We start from the raw sequence: 21,182 nt of genomic DNA, 5'->3' as shown, positions 1-21,182 counted from the left end.
ACCCAAAATTTTTAGAAAATAATGTATTTTAAAAGTTAGAAAAGAAAAATAAAATGTGTCGCATATTAATTATAAGGCCACCAGGTGTGGTTTCGCGCCCCCTGCCGCCTCACCGGTTTTAGCACCCTATATATGGTGCCCCTACACCACCCCACCTCCGCCAATGAGGGTGCTATCGTTGGCCTCCGCCAAAGGAATAGTGGGCGTGAGAGGAAGAAAGCAATAGGGTCCACCTCCATCAACCAATCAGATTTTGTTTTTATTTATCTTTTTTTTTTCTTTTTTCAATATAGTTAAAAAGGGCTTTATAAAGAGCGTTATTCCACACCGTGCAAGTCAACGATTAAGCCTCCCGCTTATGTGTTGCCTACATGATGTGATAAAGCCCCTAGGGACGTGAGACCACACCACACAGCCTAATAGTAAAATATTAACAAAAATAAAAGTTAAGAAAATAATAATAAAAAATTGTTACTATTGAAAGTTCTTTCTTTAAATAAATAAATAATAAATAATAATATAATATAATATAATATAATATAATATAATATAATATAATATAATATAATATAATATAATATAATATAATATAATATAATATAATATAATATAATATAATATAATATAATATAATATAATATAATATAATATAATATAATATAATATAATATAATATAATATAATATAATATAATATAATATAATATAATACTAATAAATAAAAATATTTTTTGAACACGTGTCACTTTCTGGTGTTTTCTCACCTTATTTCTTATTTATCTTTCATATTAAATAATAATAATTTTAAACAAAAATCTTTCTATACTAATAAACAAAAATCTGTTTTGACACGTGTCACTTTCTGGTGCTTTCTCATCTTATTTTCCTATTTATCTCTTATATTAAATAATAATAATTTTAACAGAAAATTAAATAAAAGTAAATAATAATTTTAGATAGAAAATTAGATAAGAATAAATATTTGTTTTTCAATAAATAATTTTAAACAAAAATTTAGATAAGAATAAACGTTTGTTTTTTTATATAATCATAAAATTATATCTTGAATATTATGAGTAGATATATATACTTTGGAGTTCGGTGATTTAAATTATGGTAAATTAGGAATCAAACGTTTCCATGTAATACATACTTAATAATTGTAATGCTGTTTTTATTTAAAGATGTATTTTCTTAATATTTAGTATATAAATTATTTATGCAACCTCGTGTGATACACGGGGTTTAACCTAGTATTAGATAAGAATAAATATTTAGATTAGGATAAAACTTTCTGGTGCTTTCTCACCTTATTTTTCTATTTATCTTTCATGTTAAATAATAATAATAATTTTAAACAAAAATATTAGATAAGAATAAATATTTAGATAAGGATAAACATTTGTTTTTATTAGGATCGTATTAAATAATAATAATAATAATAATAATAATAATAACAACAACAACAACAATAATAATAATAATTTTAAACAGAAAATTAGATAAGAATATAAACGTTTATTTTTATTACGATCATATTAAATAATAATAATAATAATAATAATATAAACAAAAATTATTTAAGAATTATCTTCCTATACTAATAAATAAAAAAAAAATTTGGACACGTGTCACTCTCTGGTGCTTTCTTACCTTATTTCCTATTTATCTTTCATATTAAATAATAATAATTTTAAACAAAATTAGATAAGAATAAATATTTAAATAAGGATAAAACTTTCTGGTGCTTTCTCACCTTATTTTTCTATTTATCTCTCATATTAAATAATAATAATAATTTTAAACAAAAATATTAGATAAGAATAAATATTTAGTTAAAGATAAACATTTGTTTTTATTATTATCGTATTAAATAATCATAATAATAATAATAACAATAATAATAATAATAATAATAATAATAATAATAATAATTTTAAACAAAAAATTAGATAAGATTATATAAACGTTTATTTTTATTACGATCATATTAAATAATAATAATAATAATAATAATAATAATAATAATTATAAACAAAAAATTATTTAAGAATACATATATTTAACAAAGTAAAATGTTATAATAAGTAAATAGTACATTAAATTCTTTTTTAAAAGATAAATCTTGACGACTGTATGTGTTAATATATGACATTATATTTTATTAAACACGTGCAATATATGAGTTTTTTTAAAGATATATCTTTTTTTATTATTTATTATATAAAATTACATTTATGCAAAATAAAAAAAAAACAAAGTAAAATGTTATAATAAGTAAATAGTACATGAATGTTTATTTTTAAAAGATAAATTTTGATGATTGTTTGTATTAACATATGATATTATATTTTATTCAACACGTGCAATATACGAGTTTTTTTTAAATATAACTTTTTATTATTTATTATATAAAATTATATTTATGCAACCCGTGTAATACACGGGGTTTTAACCTAGTAATATAATATAATATAATATAATATAATCATGCTCACTTGCTAAATGAGTTATATTATTAGGCTCTAACAGACCTATAGGTCATATGACGGGTGTGTCACCACGCATTACGCGTGAAAATCATGTGGAGTCGTGATCACACGTGGAACACCGCAGTTAAGTGTGGTTTCACGACATGGAAGTTTGGCATGGGATTTTCCACGGGGTGGAGAAAAGGTATAATGGTGGGTGTGGAACCATGTGGAAGTGAGTGATAGGGTGTGAAATCATGTGGTATGTGAGACAATTCTTCCACCATGTGATGAGGCGTGGAAAATTACGTACCTGGCTCATAGGTGGTAGTGAGTGATAGGGTGCGATATCATGTGATATGTGAAAACATTTACCATGTGATGACGCATGGAAAATGACCTAGCTCATAGGTCACACTAAGTAATAAGATGTGATATCATGTAATATGTGAAATATTTCTCCTACCCTATGATAAAGCGTGAAAAATGATGTGGCTCATAGGTGGCCTTGTTTCACACGTGTATGGCGCGTCCGATGGCCTAATTGATCTCAACCAACACTAATTTCTCATACCCTAATTGAACAATATTGATTTTAAATTTTTAATAAACCATCATTAACCATATATGTCCAATGTTAACCCAGAATATAACCCACAACTACCATTATTATCTTATCTTATCTTTGTGGAACCTGAATTTAGTATTATTCTATATATCAAATTTGTGATTGTACTTTATTTTAGAATTAGAATATCTCGGTAAACGCTAACAAAATCAAGACAAATAAAAAATTCCAAACAAGTGACAACAAAATCAAAAGACAAACTATGTAGTAAATTAAGAATTATGAGAGGACTATTTTTGTAACTCACTCTTAAACTTAGAGTATCTGTAGTGGGGCGTGATGTTTGGGTTTTTTCTCCCATAGCGCCCCATAACGCCCCGAACACCACGACGGGCGGCGTTATGGGGCAAAAAAAGGGTGCAGCGCTATAGATATGGCGCCGGTATGGAGGTTTCTTTTCAAAATGGACCAATCAAAATTAGTTAAGGGTTTTTATAATTAATTAATAAAACTGAAAATTAATAATTAGGTAATGATAGGTAGGGGCTTTATGACTACGGGCTCTAGTGACATAACGCCCCGTAAAGCCTCTGTGTGACGTGGCACGAGACGTATCGCATAACGCCCACAAAGAGACTTTATGACTACGAATGGCCTTATGCTTATACTTCTTATGTAAAAGATAAGGTGAAAACAGTAACACACATACACAAACAAACAGCCATGGAAGCTGCAAACAAGTTAGAGATATATGAAGTTGGACCCTGTGAAGATCCATACCAGATTGGTTACTCCATTGGGAACCATTTCTCTAAGCTTATACAAAGCAGACTGTTAACAGACTCCATTTTCAACAACCAACTTCTTCCTTTTGCTCAAAGCCCACAAGCATGCTCTCTCCTTCAATCTCTATCCGTAAACAACGAAACCAAGTTCCCGGATTACTGGAATGAAATGCGGGGAATCGCTCATGGGTCTGGCGTCCCGTTTCTTCATGTAACTGTTTCAGTTTTTTTTTTTTTGTTGTTGTGCTAAGTTGTATTTCGGTATTTGCAAGACTGGTGATGACAGTTGATGTTGTTGTGATAGATTATGCTTTTGAACTTTCGGAAAGAGATACTCCCGTTTGTCCCGAAGATGGAAAAGGTGGAGGATGAAGAGACGATTGATGATTGCTCGGATGTTCTTGTTGTTAGTGACACAATGGCGGTTGCGGTTCATAATGAGGATGCTAATGTCGCGCTTGTTGGCCATACGTAAGCTTAATGTAACACCTTACGCAAATCCCACATCGTTATGTTAGTTTTGTTTACAATGGATATACTAGCCTTAAGATTGTCTTGCCTCAAATACCACCAGCGTGTTTTGGTGCAATGGTTGTGGATGAAAGAGAATTCCACAGTTAAGTGTGCGCTGGTGGGAGCAGTACGAGGATGGGTGGACCTCCTAGGAAGTCTCCACCCCCGCAACCAAAACAGTGTTGTAAGAATCGCTAGGTGACCGGTTGGGTCCCAACTAGCGATTAATTGGGATTAATCAATTTAGGAGTTTATATGTAATTTTCAATTTTATATGTATATACACACATTTTTATATGTATTTTTCTATGTAGACATGTTTTAACACATCTTCGACCCATATTTTCAAGTAGATAGGATTAATTACCAGAATTTACAGGTTTTGGTCAAGAATCTGGCCAGAATCGCTAGACTACCACCAATTTTTTGCCAGTTAGGACTGGATTTTACCACTGTTGACCGCCTACTGATTAATTGGCCGATTAGATAAAAATTACTCGGTGAACCTCCAACTAGCGATTAACCAGCGACTAATCGGAGGCTAGTCAGGATTTTTACAAACGTGCCAAAAACAAATCTGTGTGTCTTTTGTTAGATCAGCTTAAACAATACTAAAATTGCAGGTATCTGATTAAAGCAACACTATCTAATGGACAATCTTACACAGCTTACACCTATGCGGGCGAGCTCCCGAGCTGTGCATTTGGTTTCAACAACCATGGTCTGGTATTGATCCTCACTTATGTATGTCAAAAACATGTTTTTTCATTGATTTGCAAACCATAACATGAACCATTATAGGCATTTACACTAAACTCGGTTCCGCCAGCCGAATCAGAGATTGTGGCGGGTGGGATTGGCCGAAACTTCATTTCTCGCGACCTTCTTGAAGCAACAAGCCTCGACGATGCAGTTACTGTAAGATTCAAAAAAAAAAAAAAAAAAAAAAAAACAATTTTAGGTCTTTTAGTTAAAGGTTTTGACTTTTATGACGCTTTGACTTTCTTGTGTGTTATTTAGAGGATTCGTTCATCGCTAGTTTCAGTTGGGCATAGCTATAATCTAATCGACGTGAACTTACGTAGAATCCTGAATGTCGAGACTGCTTCAAGTCAACGACTTTCAGTTCACGAAGTCGAGTCAACGCCTTTCTTTCATGCCAATATGTATCTTCATCTTGAAGTTGACCAGGTAACATACTAACAGAGCGGATATGACGGTTAAAGTGACAGTTTAATATATATTTCATTTCCTGCAATTTATTATGAAGGTACATGATCAAAACTCCATAAGCCGACAAAACAGAGCGGATATGCTGCCGAAAAAGTCAAAGCAAGACCTTCTTTCACTCCTTGGAGACACAGATGATCATAAGTATCCTATCTTTATGCAAGGTCCGACTCTTTACACGCTATGTACGGTTGTGATCGATTTGGATGAAAGAACGCTAGCAATAACCGAAGCTAATCCAAGAAAAGGCGAAGCTTCTTATGTTTTCACAATGGCTTAAGAATAATTATTTCCACAATTCTTGTAAGGAATATTATGCATATTTTTGATAATTTAAAAGCCCGTGTAAAACCGATACAAGAGATGTACGTATTGAAACTCGAAAGACATGGTACGATAACATGCAACCTATGCACACAGAAAACCGATAAAATGTGAAGCTAAGAACAAGAGTACAAGACCTTGTTACTTTTTTACACGCGATACCAATCTATGGCCCCTCGTTCTTGCTTCGAGTAGCTTTGACTTTAAGCTAGTTTGCTCCTTTGACTCGGGCTTGACTTTTGATGATGACTCGGAAATCTTGAGATCTTCAATCGGTAGCTTTGTGGTCCATGCTCGAACCGGACTTGGATGACTTTTCCACACTTGTTTATTAGCGGATTCGTCGAATTCATTTCCCGATTGTAAATGATGGTTTTTGAGTAAACTATCCAAATACTTCGAGTTTAAACCGACGTTTTCTTCCGTTATTTCCGTGTGGTTTTCTTCTCTCGCTTTCATTTTACCCTGCTCTTGACCTAATATCGCCTTAGCCATTTGTTCTTCGAACTTCACCTGCAAACTAGAGGGGTCACGCGCTAGCTTTTTCTTACCATTGTCCGGCTTCGTTGTCGGACTTACGTTATCGTCATTGCCATGTGCCACGGGTTTATGTTTATCTAGCTCGAAACAAGGCGAATCACCGCCAGCGGAAGAAACATTGTCGTCGTCGTCATCACCGTCGTCGGGAGGAGCACTAGTAGCCAAATTCATAGGGATGGACTCGAGAGAATGCCGTCTTCGAGCTGCGGGTCCCACCACTGACCTTGAGCCCGACCCGACTTTTTGCATACCCTTTCGTTTCGCTTCAAGAAAAGCCTCGAGTTCCGAGCTTAACTTTTCAACTACGGATTCCTTTGTTGATGCCGTGTCTTGTTTCATTTGCATTCGTTCGTCTAGCCAAGATTCTGATATATGAAGAATCATTCCATCTCGGGTCGATCTATAGCTTGAACCGTTACCTTTATCGGGATTTACATGCTTCAACGAGTGCAATTCGTGTTCATAGTTTTTTATCCCCCATGCAAACTCGTCACATAGATCTTCCAAAAGTACCCTCGATCTCCTCTCTTTTTCCAAGTCTTTTATAGCATTCACGAGGGTCGTTTTCGTCTCGTAAAGCTCCCGGGCCAGTTTCCGGTGAAGTGTCTCTGACCGTTTTCGTAATTTCCTTTCGTCTTCAAGCTCGTCCCGGACAGATTGAATAGCGGCAGTGGCATGACCTTGTTTATCTTCGGTTAGTTGCTTCATCAAGTGTTCCATCTCGTGGCGGTCACGGGCCAGTTCTTTGATCTTTGAACGGGCCAGTTCTAGTTCGCGTTTCAAATCCCGAACCAGGGTTATGTTAGCTGCGTGTAATTCTTCGAGGCTCCAGATTCTGTTCAAAACTTTGAGTAGCTCGGTTGATGTTTTGAGACTATAGCCCGTCTCACCGTTTCCTCCTCTAAACTCGATAGAACTCGTAGGAGTAACGGCAGGGTTGTAAGGTGCTACCTATGATAAAATTATCCAATTTTCAAACAAATGATAGTTCAAATACAATGGCCCGTTTTGACCCGAAAACTAAATTGAACCTTTCTAAAATGGCCCGTTTTGACCCGAACTAAATTGAACCTTTCTAAAATGGCCCGTTTTGACCCGAAACAAATTGATACTTTTTCAAAATGGCATGTTTAAGTTGGTTGGTTTTGACCCGAACCAAATTTATACTTTTTTTCAAAATGGCATGTTTAAAATGGTCCGTTTGACCCGAATCAAATTGATCCTTTTTAAAATATCCCGTTTTGGCCCGAAACAAATTGATACTTTCTCAAAATAGCATGTTTAAAATGGACCGTTTTGACCCGAACCAAATTGATTTGCATTTGCATTTTTTACCCGAACCAAATTGATCCTTTTTAAAATGTCCAGTTTTGACCCGAACCAAATTGATACTTTTTAAAAATGGCTTGTTTTGACCTGAACTCATTTTGCTCAGAATCTGCTTTGACCCAAAGCTGTTTTGACCCGTTACCCGACCCAACCCAACCTGTCCATTGGGGAAATTGGCTTGTAATAATCCCACCTAGACCTTATTGGCCATTAATAATCCCACCTCAGAATATTCCCTCCACCAGTCCCACCTTTCACATATTTTTCCTACAATGATCCCCCGTTAAAAAAATTTAACGGAGTTAAGCTTTTTTCCAAATTACAAACAGATTTTTTAGGGCTTTTCATAAGAACGGCAATACGAGTCCATTGATGTAAAACTTGCCTCGAAACAGTGCTCCAAACGAAGAAAATGGCGCTTCAATTCGGGTGTTTAAATTTCCAATTAACCAAAATCAAGTCACTTGAAGCACCATTTCGAAGTATGTTTTACATCAATGGACTCGTATCATCGTTCCGATCAAAAGCCCTAAAAAATCTGTTTGTGATTTGGAAAAAAGCTTAACTCCGTTAAGTTTTTTTAACGGGGGACCATTGTAGGAAAAATATGTGAAAGGTGGGACTGGTGGGGGGAATATTATGAGGTGGGATTATTAATGGCCAATAAGGTCTAGGTGGGATTATTACAGGCCAACTCCCCTTTTGCCAGGCTTATTGTTTTCCTCAAAATGACCCGATTGACTAAAGAAGTCAACACATTTCTAATTGATCAGAAACAAAAATAACTAGATTAATGACGATTTGTACCTCCATGGAACTACTACCATAACTTGCAGGCGAGACCGCTCGTACAGCGTTATGGTTCCTCTGAATCGCCTGCTGATGTTGCATCAGTGAAGCTGCTACATGTCTTCTCAAACTACTAGCACTCCCCTACATTCATAAACCAAATTCACATGAATCATTTTAACAGTGCGTGTGTGTGTGTGTGTGGGGGGGGGGGGGGGGGGGTAGTGCACGGTCCTCCCAACCGCCGGAGTGATCTCACTCCGGGAGCCACTACCCGACCAAGCTAACTCCGCGGTGACTTCCCCATGCCGAGTTCTTACCTTGGACGACATATGCCACTCCCAAGACTCGAACCCGGTACCTCTGGGAAGAGGTGGGTGTCGGTGGCCAACTGGGCTACCCCAGTGTGCGTGTGTAACCGCAATGAAACATCGATCAAGAACACATAAACCGAATCAAGTTCACAACTTTATCATTAAATTCCGCTTATTACAGAAATCTTAGACACTACAGTCTCTTTTCCTCAAATAATATGATGACCTAAATCACTAAAACTAGTAAAAACTCATGATATGTGGTCCAAAGAACAGAACAATCTTAATAAGTATAAGACACTTGAATTATCATAAAAGATGACCCCCCCCCCCCCCCCAACCACCTACCATAATCATTAGTCAACAAGTCATAAACTCATTCATGAATCACATAACTCAACAAAAGACTGTCCCCCCCCCCCCCCCCCAAAAAAAAAAAAAAAAAAAATCCAATGTGTGTATCAAGATCCATCAACAAAAATAATTAAAAAGACATCATAAATACAAGGAAAAATTACAAGTTTTGTCTTTTATCTTTATACCACTTTTCAGACGGTGTTCTTTTTAACAAATGTTGACAGGCGGTGTCCTTTACTAGGTATTTTGTTGCAAGTTTAGTCCTTTAAACCCAACCCAGTTAAAAAACCCTGTTAATTGTTGGGTGTAAAGAACTAAACTTGCAACAAAATACCTAGGTAAATGACTAAACTTGCAACAAAATACCTACTAAGGACACCGCCTGTCAACAATTAACAGTGGTTTTTAACTGGATTGGGTGTAAAAGACTAAACTTGCAACAAAATACCTAATAAAGGACATCGTCTGTCAACATTCGTTAAAAAAGACACCGCCTGAAAAGTGGTATAAAGATAAAGCACAAGTAATTTTTCCTAAATACAATAAAAAATCAAGACTTTTTATTAAAATAGAAAAAAAAGATCAAGAAAATATAAGTTTGTTTACCAGTTCAGGTAAAGGATCAGGGTTGTCTTCAAGAAGATGCTGCCGGTGGTGATGATGGTGGTGACGGTTAAGCTGCTGCAGATACCTGTGGTTCCTCCGGCTACCAGTACCACCACCGTTGTGCATTTTAGCAAAAGGGAAATTGTAGTGGTAAAGCTCCCACACAGTGGCACCTAGCTTTCTTGCAGAAACACCACAAGGCAAAAAAGATTCAGGGTTCTCCACCAAGTTGCTATCTTGCACACCACCACCCTTGCTGCTATCTTGCGCCTCACCTGTTGTGGTAGTAGTATGAAGAAGGAAAGGCAAAACAGGAGTGAATTGTCCACCTCTTTTTCCTGCTATTTTCTTCAACTTTTCCCCTAAATTTTGCTGCTTTTTTGGTGGTGGCTCCTTCTTGTTGCCCCCACCTCCTTCTTCACTCCACTTTTTCATCTAACTTTTTTTTTTTTTTTTTTTTTTTTTTTTTTTTTTGACTTTATCTCTCTCACCCCACCACCAACTTTTCTCTCACTAGAATTCTTCCATGTGTATTTGTTTTTTATTAGTTTGAATTTATCATCACTGGGACTGGAGGGGTGGGTTCTTTTTCAGTAGTTTTTCTTCTTGTCTGTGTTTTTTTTTTAATTATTTTTCTTGATTTCTTGTTGTTCAACAGGGTGTGTAGGATGTGGATGAATCATATGTGTGGGACCCATGGTGTTCATGGCAGAAGGACCCAAGCTTAGCTTTTTTGGGTCCATCCTATGTATTTGTCCGTTGGGAAAGGGAAGTTTGGTTGTGCTATAATCATTCTTTTTTTTTCTACTTTTTACATTATTTAATGATTGTTTTTGTTGAATTTTCTTGATATTGTGGTGCGTTTGAAATTTGATATGGATATGAATGATAGATCTTGTTTGTTTTGTCTTTTATATAAATTTATATAAAACACAAATCTTTTAGAAAATCGTGACTTCGTGAGTCTGGTTGTCCGTTGTCTCGGCAAAACTTAGTTAGGCCATGTGTAGTCATAAAGCCCCCAAAGGGGCGTTATGCGCCATGTGGCATGCCACGTCACCCCGGGGCTTTATGGGGCTTGAGGCCGTAGTCATAAAGCCCTACCTCATCATAACCAAAGTGTAAAATGCAGGGACCAAAGTGTAAAATGCAGGGACCAAAGTGTTTTAATGCAGGGACCAAATTGTAAAATGCAGGGACCAAAGTGGAAAATGGAGAACAAATCCCCTTCTTCCTCCTTCTTCCTCGCGCCGCTATGTCCTTCACGCCGGTATTTTTTTTTTGATTATGGCGCTGGGGGGGGCGGTGGGAGGGGCTCCATACCGGCGCCATGTTCTTGTTCGCGCCCCATTACATGTGGGCTTATGGGTCAAATCTGCTAAAGCTTTAGCTAAATTGATCTAGTTTGGGTCAACCATAGGTTTGTGTGTTGACCCATTTAATCTGCTTTTTTTTTTTTTTGTTATTATGGTTTCACTGTTTTAGTATTTTATATCGGTATTTAAATATTAAAAATAGATGAGTATCAGGTTTTAAAGTTCTAACATTGTTTTAGTATTCTATATCGGTATTTAAAATATTAAAGATAGATGAGTATCAAGTTTTAAAGTTCTAACGTAACTAATTTATATGTATTCAAATTTGTAATTGGAATACTAGTAGCATTAAAAATAAGTAAAAACATGTTAACAAATAGTGTTTGGGTCAACTCATAAAAAATGTTTTCATGTCATATTAGCAATGTCAGAACCAGAACTTTTTATTCATCACAAAACACTTTTCTCTGCCACCTACAATTAGAAGGTCAATATCATGTTTTTTATAGAAAAATCTAACAAATTTTCTTGCTCGGAGATCAATGGACTCTCTAGACCCCTTCTGGTTCCACCCGTGTTCTTGTCACAATTTTAGGTTAGTTTCGCTTCAGATTTTCTGAGTCATGTTGAGTTCTCCGTGCTTGGCAAATTTGAGAAATTTTATGTCTTGAAAGTTTTAAATATAAAATGAAATAAATCTTTATCCAAAAATAAATATCATCATCTTTATAAATTATTGAAAAAATAACCTTTCACATATATATATGATTTGGTGTCCACTCACAATGAGTCAAACAAAACCAGTGTTGTAAAAATCTCGACTAGACGGTGACTAGTCGGTGATTAATCGCTAGTCGGACCTAGTTGGGCAGCCAAAAATCAGTGATTCCGGCCAGATTCCGGCAAAAAAGCCTATATATTCCGGCCAAAACCTCTAAATTCGGTCAGTTTTCAACCAAACCATGTAAATTCCAACAATTAATCTTGTATACTTAAAAAAATGAGGTGAGTAAGAGTTAAAACCTAGCTACTACAAATATTTACCTATAAAAATGTGTATATGTATACATAAAAGTGAAAATTACGTATAAAAAACCCGATCCGATTAATTCCGAGTAATCACGAGTAGTCGCTGGTCCCCACCTTACCGGCCGACTAGCGACTAACGACTAACGAGTTCTCCAACCTTGAACAAAACACAAGAAGGCAAATATTCTTCCATAGCATACAAAACCAACACATTTGTTTCCCCATTAAATAAAACATAATAACATGTATAAAAACATATGCAAAATTCAACATTTCAGATTACCAAATCAAAAAAAAGACCAAAAAACCTTGAAACCAGACCACAATTTGTTACATGAACTGCAGCCTGGGTTCAAAGCAAAATCCAGAAAAGATCTCAAGAGGAAACTTCTTATGCATCGAACACTTCTGCGACCAAAACCACTGTCTCGTGTTCATATCGTATATAAGCAACGCGGTTCCTCCATAACTCTGTATGTATATCAGATCACCACCACCACTGCTAGCGAAAACATCATCTAATTCCCCGAACCCCTGCACAAACTTGTGGGGCATTCTCGTAATTTCCGTCCACTCCCTCCCGTTAAGCACCCATATGCCAATTCCCTTTATTACCCCTGGTCTGTTCGGTCTACCAATACCCCCGACAAGCACGAGCTTTCTTTGAACGTTCATTAACCGTCCACAAGTAAGCGCGCACGGTGCTAAAATTACCGATTCGTCCTTCAAGATACCGATGGATGGGTTGATATTATCGAGATTGTATGTTATCATCCCGTGAAAGTTCTGAACTTCATTCGACCTTGTGCAAAAGACCAAAATGTACAAAACGTTGTCGCAAATTACGCTTACGTCCCCTGGTCTCCACCCTTGCATAGCTCCCATTACCGGAGGTAACCATGTCGTTTCCTGCGAATCGTAAACCTGAATGGAAACGTTCCATAACAAGAAATCGTCGGAAGCTTGCATTGACCTAACGACGGAGATGGTGTATTTTGACTTTGACTGGTCAACGGAGAATGCCAACGCGCTATAAACCGGGAAACCCGGGCTCGGTGGAATGTTGAGAATTTCGTATTCTCGAGTCATGGGATTACAAATATAGATCGCTTTACTGGTTTCATCGTCCATGAAACATACGAGACCACACGATGGAGCAACGTTCCATGTGTGGTGGACCATGAACGGGAGCTCGAAGTTGTACCATTTTCTAAGACCCGAGTCGTAAAGATAACCGACAGGCTCGACTGAGCTCGTGAACATGAAGTACCATGTTTTTTCCGACAAGAAATTCGCGTCTTTTAACGTGAATTTCTTCGAGTGGATGATTTGATACCACCTCTTACACACGGAAGACGCTTTAAATATGGCTGATAACGGAAGGCACGATAGAATTCTTTCGTGAATATCGTCTGGGAGGACGTCAATCGAGACGGGATTTTCTGTTTGATTATTATCCGTCTCGATGATTTCCAGATTCGGAATAAAAACCCCGGTTCCCTTTCGGTAAACTTCGGGCTCATCGTCAGACCATGAAGCGCCATCCACGTACAAATTTAAAGAGTCCTGAAACATAGCAACATAATGCAAACAAGATATAAGCAATTCAACCAATAAAGATTGCCTTATGATCCAATAAAACACATAATCCTACAATTTTCAGTAACTCAGACATTCAAAATAGTACCATAATCCTAAAAACCGAAAAAAAATTAAGGTAACTTTGTGACAATTACTTCCAAAACTGACAAATTAGCTTAAAAAATCACCTAAATTTAGGGCTGCAAACGAACCAAACGTTCGACGAACAGTTTGTGAACGTTTGTGTCTGTTTGTTTAGTTAAATGAACGAACATGAACAAAGGCTGCGTTCGTTCATTTATGTTCGTGAACGTTTGGTAACGTGTTCGATAGTTCATTAGCATATGGTGTTCATTGACCTTGAAAAGGCATATGACAGTGTGCCACGTAGATTGATATGGGATAGGGGGTTCCAGGGAAATATATAGACATAATTAAGGATATGTATTTTAGCACTGAAACTAGCATTCGTGCCACGGTTGGGGATACTGATTTCTTCCCTCTAGAGATAGGCCTCCACCAAGGGTCGGCTTTAAGCCCGTTTCTTTTTGCGATTGTCCTGGACGAGTTGTCAAAGTCGATCCAAGAGACGGTTCCGTGGTGCCTACTTTTTGCGGATGACATTGTGTTAGTTGCGGAGAGTAAACAAAGTCTGAATGCGAGATTGGAGGAGTGCGGGCAACTTTAGAGGGTAAAGATTTAAGGATTAGTCGCTCTAAGACTGAGTATCTTCATTGTGATTTTCAGTGGTGCAGGCGTAGAAGAGGACACGTAGATTACTACTAAGGGCCAAGTAGTTCCACAGACAACTAAGTTCAAGTATTTAGGGTCGTTTCTCCAAAGTGATGGGGAGATAGATAGCGATGTAGCCCACCGTGTTCAGGTTGGATGGTGTAGGTGGAGAGCAGCCACGAGGGTATTGTGCGACAAGAGGTTTCCAACTAAACTAAAGGGGAAGTTTTATAGGGTGGCAGTTAGACCTGCTATGTTATACGGAACAGATTATTGGGCCATCAAGAAGACACATGCGCGTAAGCTGGAGGTAGCTGAGATGAGGATGTTAAGATGGATGTGGGCACACCAGGCTGAACAAGATAAGAAATGAGGTTTTTCGGAAAAGATTAGGGGTAGCTAGCATTTCGAATAAGATAAGGGAGGGGAGGTTGAGATGGCTTGGACATGTTAGGAGGAGGCAGGTGATGAATACGGTCAGAACCGTGGGAACTCTCAATGTTGAGGGGAAGACGAGTAGAGGCAGACCGAAATTCACTTAGGAGGAGCGAATTAGGCAGGATTTGTTAGACTTGCACCTTTCTGAGGACATGGTTGAGGATAGGAGTTCATGGAGAAGTAGGATTAAGGTTAAGGACTCCTAGGAGGAGGTTACGGTTTTGTATTAGTTATGGATTTAGGACTGTAGCTTTTTTTTCTAGTGGTCTATGAATACTATAACTTGCATGTGCGTCTATTTCATGTGTTATCGTTTCGACTATTTCTCATATTTGGTAGCTTAGTTAGAATATCATCATTACTCTTATATGGTTATATGCCTATACCTGATTTATTTGACTCTTTGGTATGGATATGATCTTGGAGCTGGGGGTCTCACCGGAAGCAGTCTCTCTATCCTCCGAGATAGAGGTAAAACTTGCCTACATCCACCCTCCCCACACCCTACCAATAGTTGGGCTATGGGTGGGATTATACTGGGTACGATTGATTGATTGATTTAAATACTTCAAAATTCCGACAAATAAAATATTTAACAAGTGTCGGTGTATTATATATTCTGTTCATAAACGCTTGTTTGTGTTCGTTTGTTCCATTTGTGTTCGATAACATTAGTTTGTACTCATTTGTGTTCATCAACGTTCGTTTTTGTTCGTTGCCGCCTAAATTTAACAAACAAAGACAAACAAACACAAACATAAAATCTATGCAGTTAATATTGGTGATATACTGGTTATATCGGTCATATCGGTCCCTTATTAAAATATCGGTGACAAATATCGGTACCGATATTATCGGCGATATTTGACCGATATATCACTGATATATCACTGAATTATTGGTGTTAAATTGCTATATATATAAATTCTGCATTATATTAAAATTACTGATATCTCATCGAGATAACCTATATTTCAAATATCCGTCGGTCACATTAACTGCATAGCATAAAATCACATTGGGTAAGTGTTCATAAACATTTGTGAACACGTATATTTCTTAACAAATCGTGTTCCTTCGGTCCGTTTGACGCCCTACCTAAAATTCCACTATAATTGCAATGACAACATTACATCAAAATCCATGAACACAAAATTATCTAACTCAAACCCACATAAATCGATTAAAATAACATCAAATTGAGCACAAAACAGACTCCATTTACACCTCAAATCAAATCCAAAAGAGGGTTAATGTTCATACCATAGTGGGAACGGTGAAATCAACCGGAACCGGAGGTGATGAGCGATTAATCGGTCTCCAAACTTGCTTATAACCAGGTGGGGTTCTCTGTTTTCATCAGAAAACACAAAAAGTTACAATTTTTAGGGAATATAAACAGATCCCACAAATTGGGTTTCTAGGGTTTTGTTTGATTCGATGAATTGATATATTAAATGCTGATTATTTGGTTTATTTGACACCCAATTTGAACATACGCAAGAAAAGTAGAAAAGCCATGAGTGATGATGAGCCGAATTGTTTGATTTATGGGTTGCATTTCGAAGAACGAGCAGAGCCGTCAGATGGCGGTTTTCGATTGGTTGGATGCGTCCACGTGGCTCAAAGGTGCCAACAAGACAAAAAGGGTAGAAAATATCCCAAAATAAGAAGAAACCCTTTCTTCATCTTCTAAATTAATCCTCAAGATTAACAATTTTTGTAAATTTTTATAAACCTAATTTGAAATCTTTGGTTTTAAAATTTTTATCATCTTAGAAAGATTTCGATGTTAAATTCGTGTTTTTGTTAATGTTAAACGAGTGATCCACCGAGTAGTTTTGATTAAAATTACGTTTGTCGTTGAAAATGTGATTAACAGATAAAAGAATGAGAATGAATGCAAACAGGAGAATGTATTGACTAAATGAGGAAGGGAGGTGTATTGAACGATAAAATGTGTATACCTTGTATCTTGATCTCCATGAAGGATGCATATTGATCAGGCGGATATTTGTTAAGTATCTAAGGTGATAGGGAAAATGATGTTATTTCCACAACAATTGAGCATTTATATAAGAAAATACATGAATGGACCGTATCACACACAGATATCTTTTTTCTTGAAATCCTAAAATCGTGTATTTAGATGTGAATTGTACAGGCTGTTTCCGTATCGTATCATACAATAATAGTAATAAGTTGTAATTTGATTTTTATATTTTTAACATCGAATCATTATATTATAATTTAAATAAATTCTAAGTTTTATTAATTAATTAAATGAAATTTTAAGAAACATGACTTAACCCCGTGATTCAACATGTCGGCTTAAATATCGCACATAAATAATCACACAACGTCTAATTTTCCAAAGTTTTGAAAACACTAAATAATATATAGGAATGGGATCAAGAGAAAACGATTTGAAGTGTGAGAACAGTGGGAACGATTTTCAGCCATAGGATCTTTGTGATTTGTGGCTAAGATGATGTGGTGGCATTTTTGTAAATAATGGGAACCTTATAACTACCAGGAGGGGTAAAATTGGAATATCTAAACAAGGGTGCACATGCTAATCACATGTCATTTTCCCCCATCATATTAAAACGACAATAACTTTTTATACGTGATTATTTTTCTAAAAAAATTATACCATAAAACTCAGCGTTTTTTTATCTTTCCAACGAGTATACTATTGATATACTTTTCGAAAAAAATGAACTGGGTTTTTATGGCGTTTTTTTTCTGAACCGGGTGTTTTATGGCGTTTTAGACTAGGTATTTTCATGTCATTTTTTCATAACTAGGTGCTTTATGGCGTTTTAGACTAGGTATATTTTCATGACGCTTTTCTGAAATAGGTGTTTTTATGGCGTTTTAACTAGGTATTTTTCATGGCGTTTTTCTGAACTGAGTGTTTTATGGCGTTTTCAACTGAGTTTTTCATGGCGTTTTTCTCTAAACGGGGTGTTTTATAACGTTTTTAACTGGGTATTTTCATAGCGTTTTTTTCTAAATTGGGTGTTTTTATGTCGTTTTATTTGAACTCACAATTCATGTGAGTGGGTTTTTTGACAATATTACCCCTTAATGTAATTTAGCATTAATACCACATGTCAACACCAAAATCGTTCTCACGATTCTCACACTTTTCACCGTTTTCCCTAAATCCTAACCCATAATATATAGAGTAAATTAGAAAATTTATTCATGTGCTAAAGCCTTTTTTTTAAAGATGGAAACTAATAACTTTGGATATTTCTTTTAAAAATTAGATATATGGTTGTCATTGTGCACTCGGCAATAATGCATTTGTTTTGGTGCTTTCGCTAACACACCTTAAAAAAATGTTAAACAACCCCCCACTCCCCCCCCCCCCCCACCCTCACCCCACACATTCGGGGGAGGGGGATAAAATCAGTGTTTGTATAAGAACCCCCACCCCCGGGCATATGTCACTTTTAGATGCATTCAGTGTTTGTACAAGAAAACATATGAATCTACGTATTCATACACATTATTCTTTTTTACTCGCATCCTAAAAATGTTGTATTTAGATGTAAATTGTATAAGCTATTTCCAAACAATACCACCTAATATTCATAATAAAGTGCTAATAAATCGTGTATTTAGATGTGAATTTTACAGGCTGTTTTCATATCGTATCACACAATAATAGTAATAAGTTGTGATTTGATTTTTATATTTTTAACATCGAATCATTATATTATAATTTAAATATATTCTAAGTTTTTTTAAATTAATTAAATGAAACTTTAAGAAACATGACTTAACCTCGTGATTCAACATGTCGACTTAAATATCACACATAAATAATCACACAACGTCTGATTTTCCAAAGTTTTGAAAACACTAAATAATACAGAGTAAATTAGAAAATTTATTCATGTGTTAAAGCCTTTTTTGAAAGATGGCAACTAATAACTTTGGATCTTTATTTTAAAAATTAGATATATGGTTCTCATTGTGCACTCGGCAATAATGCATTTGTTTTGGTGGTGCTTTCGCTAACACACATTAAAAAATTGTTAAACAACTCCCCACCTCAACCCCCCCCCCCCAATACGGGGGAGGGGGATGAAATTAGTGTGTGTATAAGAACCCCCACCCCTGGGCATATGTCACTTTTAGATGCATTCATTGTTTATACAAGAAAACACATGAATCTACGTATTCATACACATTATTCGTTTTTACCCGCATCCTAAAAATGTTGTATTTAGATGTAAATTGTATAAGCTATTCCAAACAATACCACCTAATATTTGTAATAAAGTGCTACTAAACCATTTTAACGTGGAATCACTATGTTTAACTAGTTTTTTTTTAAGTCGTGCATTGCGGCGAAACGGAGCGAATGATAATGTAAAACAAATGTTATTTTAAAATGAAGGTTGTTGTTAAAAAGCTCAACCATCATAATCGGTTTAGTTCAGCATCGTATGATTTTACGATACCAAATAAATACCCCATTTTGAATACAAATTCATTTTTAACAAAATTTATACCAGAATGCCGAGAAAAAAATTAAACAAACTACGTACTTAGGTTTTAGCAAAACTTAACGAATGTAAGCTATTATAATAAAAGAAAATAGTCAAATACATGAATGGATAGTATCATAAAAAAAAGATGTCTTTTTTCTCATAATCCAAAATCTTGCACTTTGATGTAAAGTCGGGTTAAGTCCCGTCCCGATGCGGAGGACTTATAAAATGTCAAGAAAAAAAACACATTAATTTTGTGTCCAATTTAAAACATACAAATTTTAATTTGAGTGAATTTCAAGAACTGTCCTTTATGTTTATACTCATTTTCAGGTGTTGTCCTTTATGTTTAAAATTGATGAGTTTTGTACTTTATGTTTTAAAATTTTGCAAGTTATGTCCTTTAAACCTAACCCAGTTTATATTTTCAGTTAAATATGACCATGTGCAGGTCACATGAGGGCAAATATGTCATTTGTTCCACCTTTCACATCTTCCCCCAATTTTTACCCACCCAAACCCTATTTAATCATTTATCCCCAAATTAATTCCCCTGTAAAACACACAACTTTACCTCATCTCTCTCTCTCTCTCTCTCTCTCTCTCTCATTAACCCAAAACCAGATTACAACTTCAAGTCTCTCTCTCTCTCTCTCTCATCGTTCATACTACAGCCTCTCTTTCTCTCTCTTGTTAAACACACATTCAAGATCAAGATCTGGTGATCCGACGGCAGGGTTTTTACAAAACAAAGTGTACGGCGGCAGCGGGTGGTGGTCATAACATTATAACAAAACCAGATCTCAAATCTATCTCGTTCCTGTGGTTCAACCACACACTATCATAGCAAACGATCTTCATAACAACTAATTTAAATTCAACATTCTGCATTCCTAATCTCTAAACTTCACAAAACATATTCAATCAAAACAACATCCATTTCACTAACAGATTCAAATCAAATCGTTCATACAGCAATAACAAAAGCACAACAAATAACCTAAAAAACTGACGGAAATCTACTAGATCATTAGTTCATTACCTCCGATGCTACAGCCGTTACAATCTGCCGATCGATCTCGGTACTGACAGCTTGAGGAAGAACATCGGATAAAAACTTACAGAGCAATTCATTGACGGAAAATGTATCGATTTCAGGAGCTACGGTGATGAAATTGAGTTGATCGAAGCACGAGAGGTTGTTGAAGATGAATTTATCGGCGGACGGGAGCTCAGGAGATGGAAATCAGAGGAAGTCTAGGGTTTGTATGCGTTTAGATGCGGCGGAGGAGTTGAAAACATCAGTGAGGAAGCGTGTTCTCATGGCGGAGTTGTGTCAATTTGCAGGTGGATGAGTTTGATTTGAAGAAGAAGTGAGGTTGTTAGGGTTGAAGAGTTGGAGAAGAAGATGGGTGTTTTTGTAAGATTTTAATTTTTTTAAAAAGGTTGGTTGTTTATATTATCTATACAATTAGTCCCTGTAAACATGAATTGACAAAAATGCCCTCAGGTGCTTTGCACATGGTCATATTTAACTGAAAATATAAACTAGGTTAGGTCTAAAGGACATAACTTGCAAGATTTTAAAACATAAAGTACAAAACTCGTCAATTTTAAACATAAAGGACAGCGCTTGAAAATGTGTACAAAGATAAAGGACGATTCTTGAAATTCACTCTTTTAATTTATATCAAGCAATGTTGATTGTTCACATCAATACAACGATATTCACATCCCATGTTTTTAACTA

The 21,182-nt window shown here is 35.9% G+C and overlaps 3 protein-coding genes across 3 annotated transcripts; 1 reads left to right on the top strand and 2 right to left on the bottom strand.

Moving 5' to 3' along the window:
* The first annotated feature begins 3,728 nt into the window (after nt 1-3,728).
* On the top strand, nt 3,729-5,951 carry LOC110925982. Its single transcript, XM_022169766.2, has 6 exons — nt 3,729-4,034; nt 4,128-4,294; nt 4,960-5,062; nt 5,138-5,254; nt 5,357-5,527; nt 5,607-5,951. The coding sequence occupies exons 1-6, from the start codon at nt 3,762-3,764 to the stop codon at nt 5,844-5,846; spliced, it is 1,071 nt and encodes a 356-aa protein (XP_022025458.1). The 5' UTR covers nt 3,729-3,761; the 3' UTR covers nt 5,847-5,951.
* On the bottom strand, nt 5,868-10,452 carry LOC110925981 (uncharacterized protein At5g41620). The gene is made up of 3 exons (XM_022169765.2): nt 9,826-10,452; nt 8,567-8,692; nt 5,868-7,381 (listed from the first exon to the last, which is right to left on the bottom strand). Exons 1-3 carry the CDS (start codon nt 10,258-10,260, stop codon nt 6,032-6,034), a joined length of 1,911 nt encoding a protein of 636 aa, XP_022025457.1. The 5' UTR covers nt 10,261-10,452; the 3' UTR covers nt 5,868-6,031.
* Nucleotides 10,453-12,344: 1,892 nt separating this feature from the next.
* LOC110922067 (F-box/kelch-repeat protein At3g61590) lies at nt 12,345-16,457 on the bottom strand. Its single transcript, XM_022166387.2, has 2 exons — nt 16,185-16,457; nt 12,345-13,736 (listed from the first exon to the last, which is right to left on the bottom strand). Exons 1-2 carry the CDS (start codon nt 16,185-16,187, stop codon nt 12,501-12,503), a joined length of 1,239 nt encoding a protein of 412 aa, XP_022022079.2. The 5' UTR covers nt 16,188-16,457; the 3' UTR covers nt 12,345-12,500.
* Between the last annotated feature and the right edge of the window lie 4,725 nt (nt 16,458-21,182).

This window comes from Helianthus annuus, unplaced genomic scaffold (genome assembly GCF_002127325.2).
Source record: "Helianthus annuus cultivar XRQ/B unplaced genomic scaffold, HanXRQr2.0-SUNRISE HanXRQChr00c010, whole genome shotgun sequence".
Taxonomy (NCBI): Eukaryota; Viridiplantae; Streptophyta; class Magnoliopsida; order Asterales; family Asteraceae; genus Helianthus; species Helianthus annuus.
This window is presented reverse-complemented; position numbering and strand designations above follow the sequence as displayed.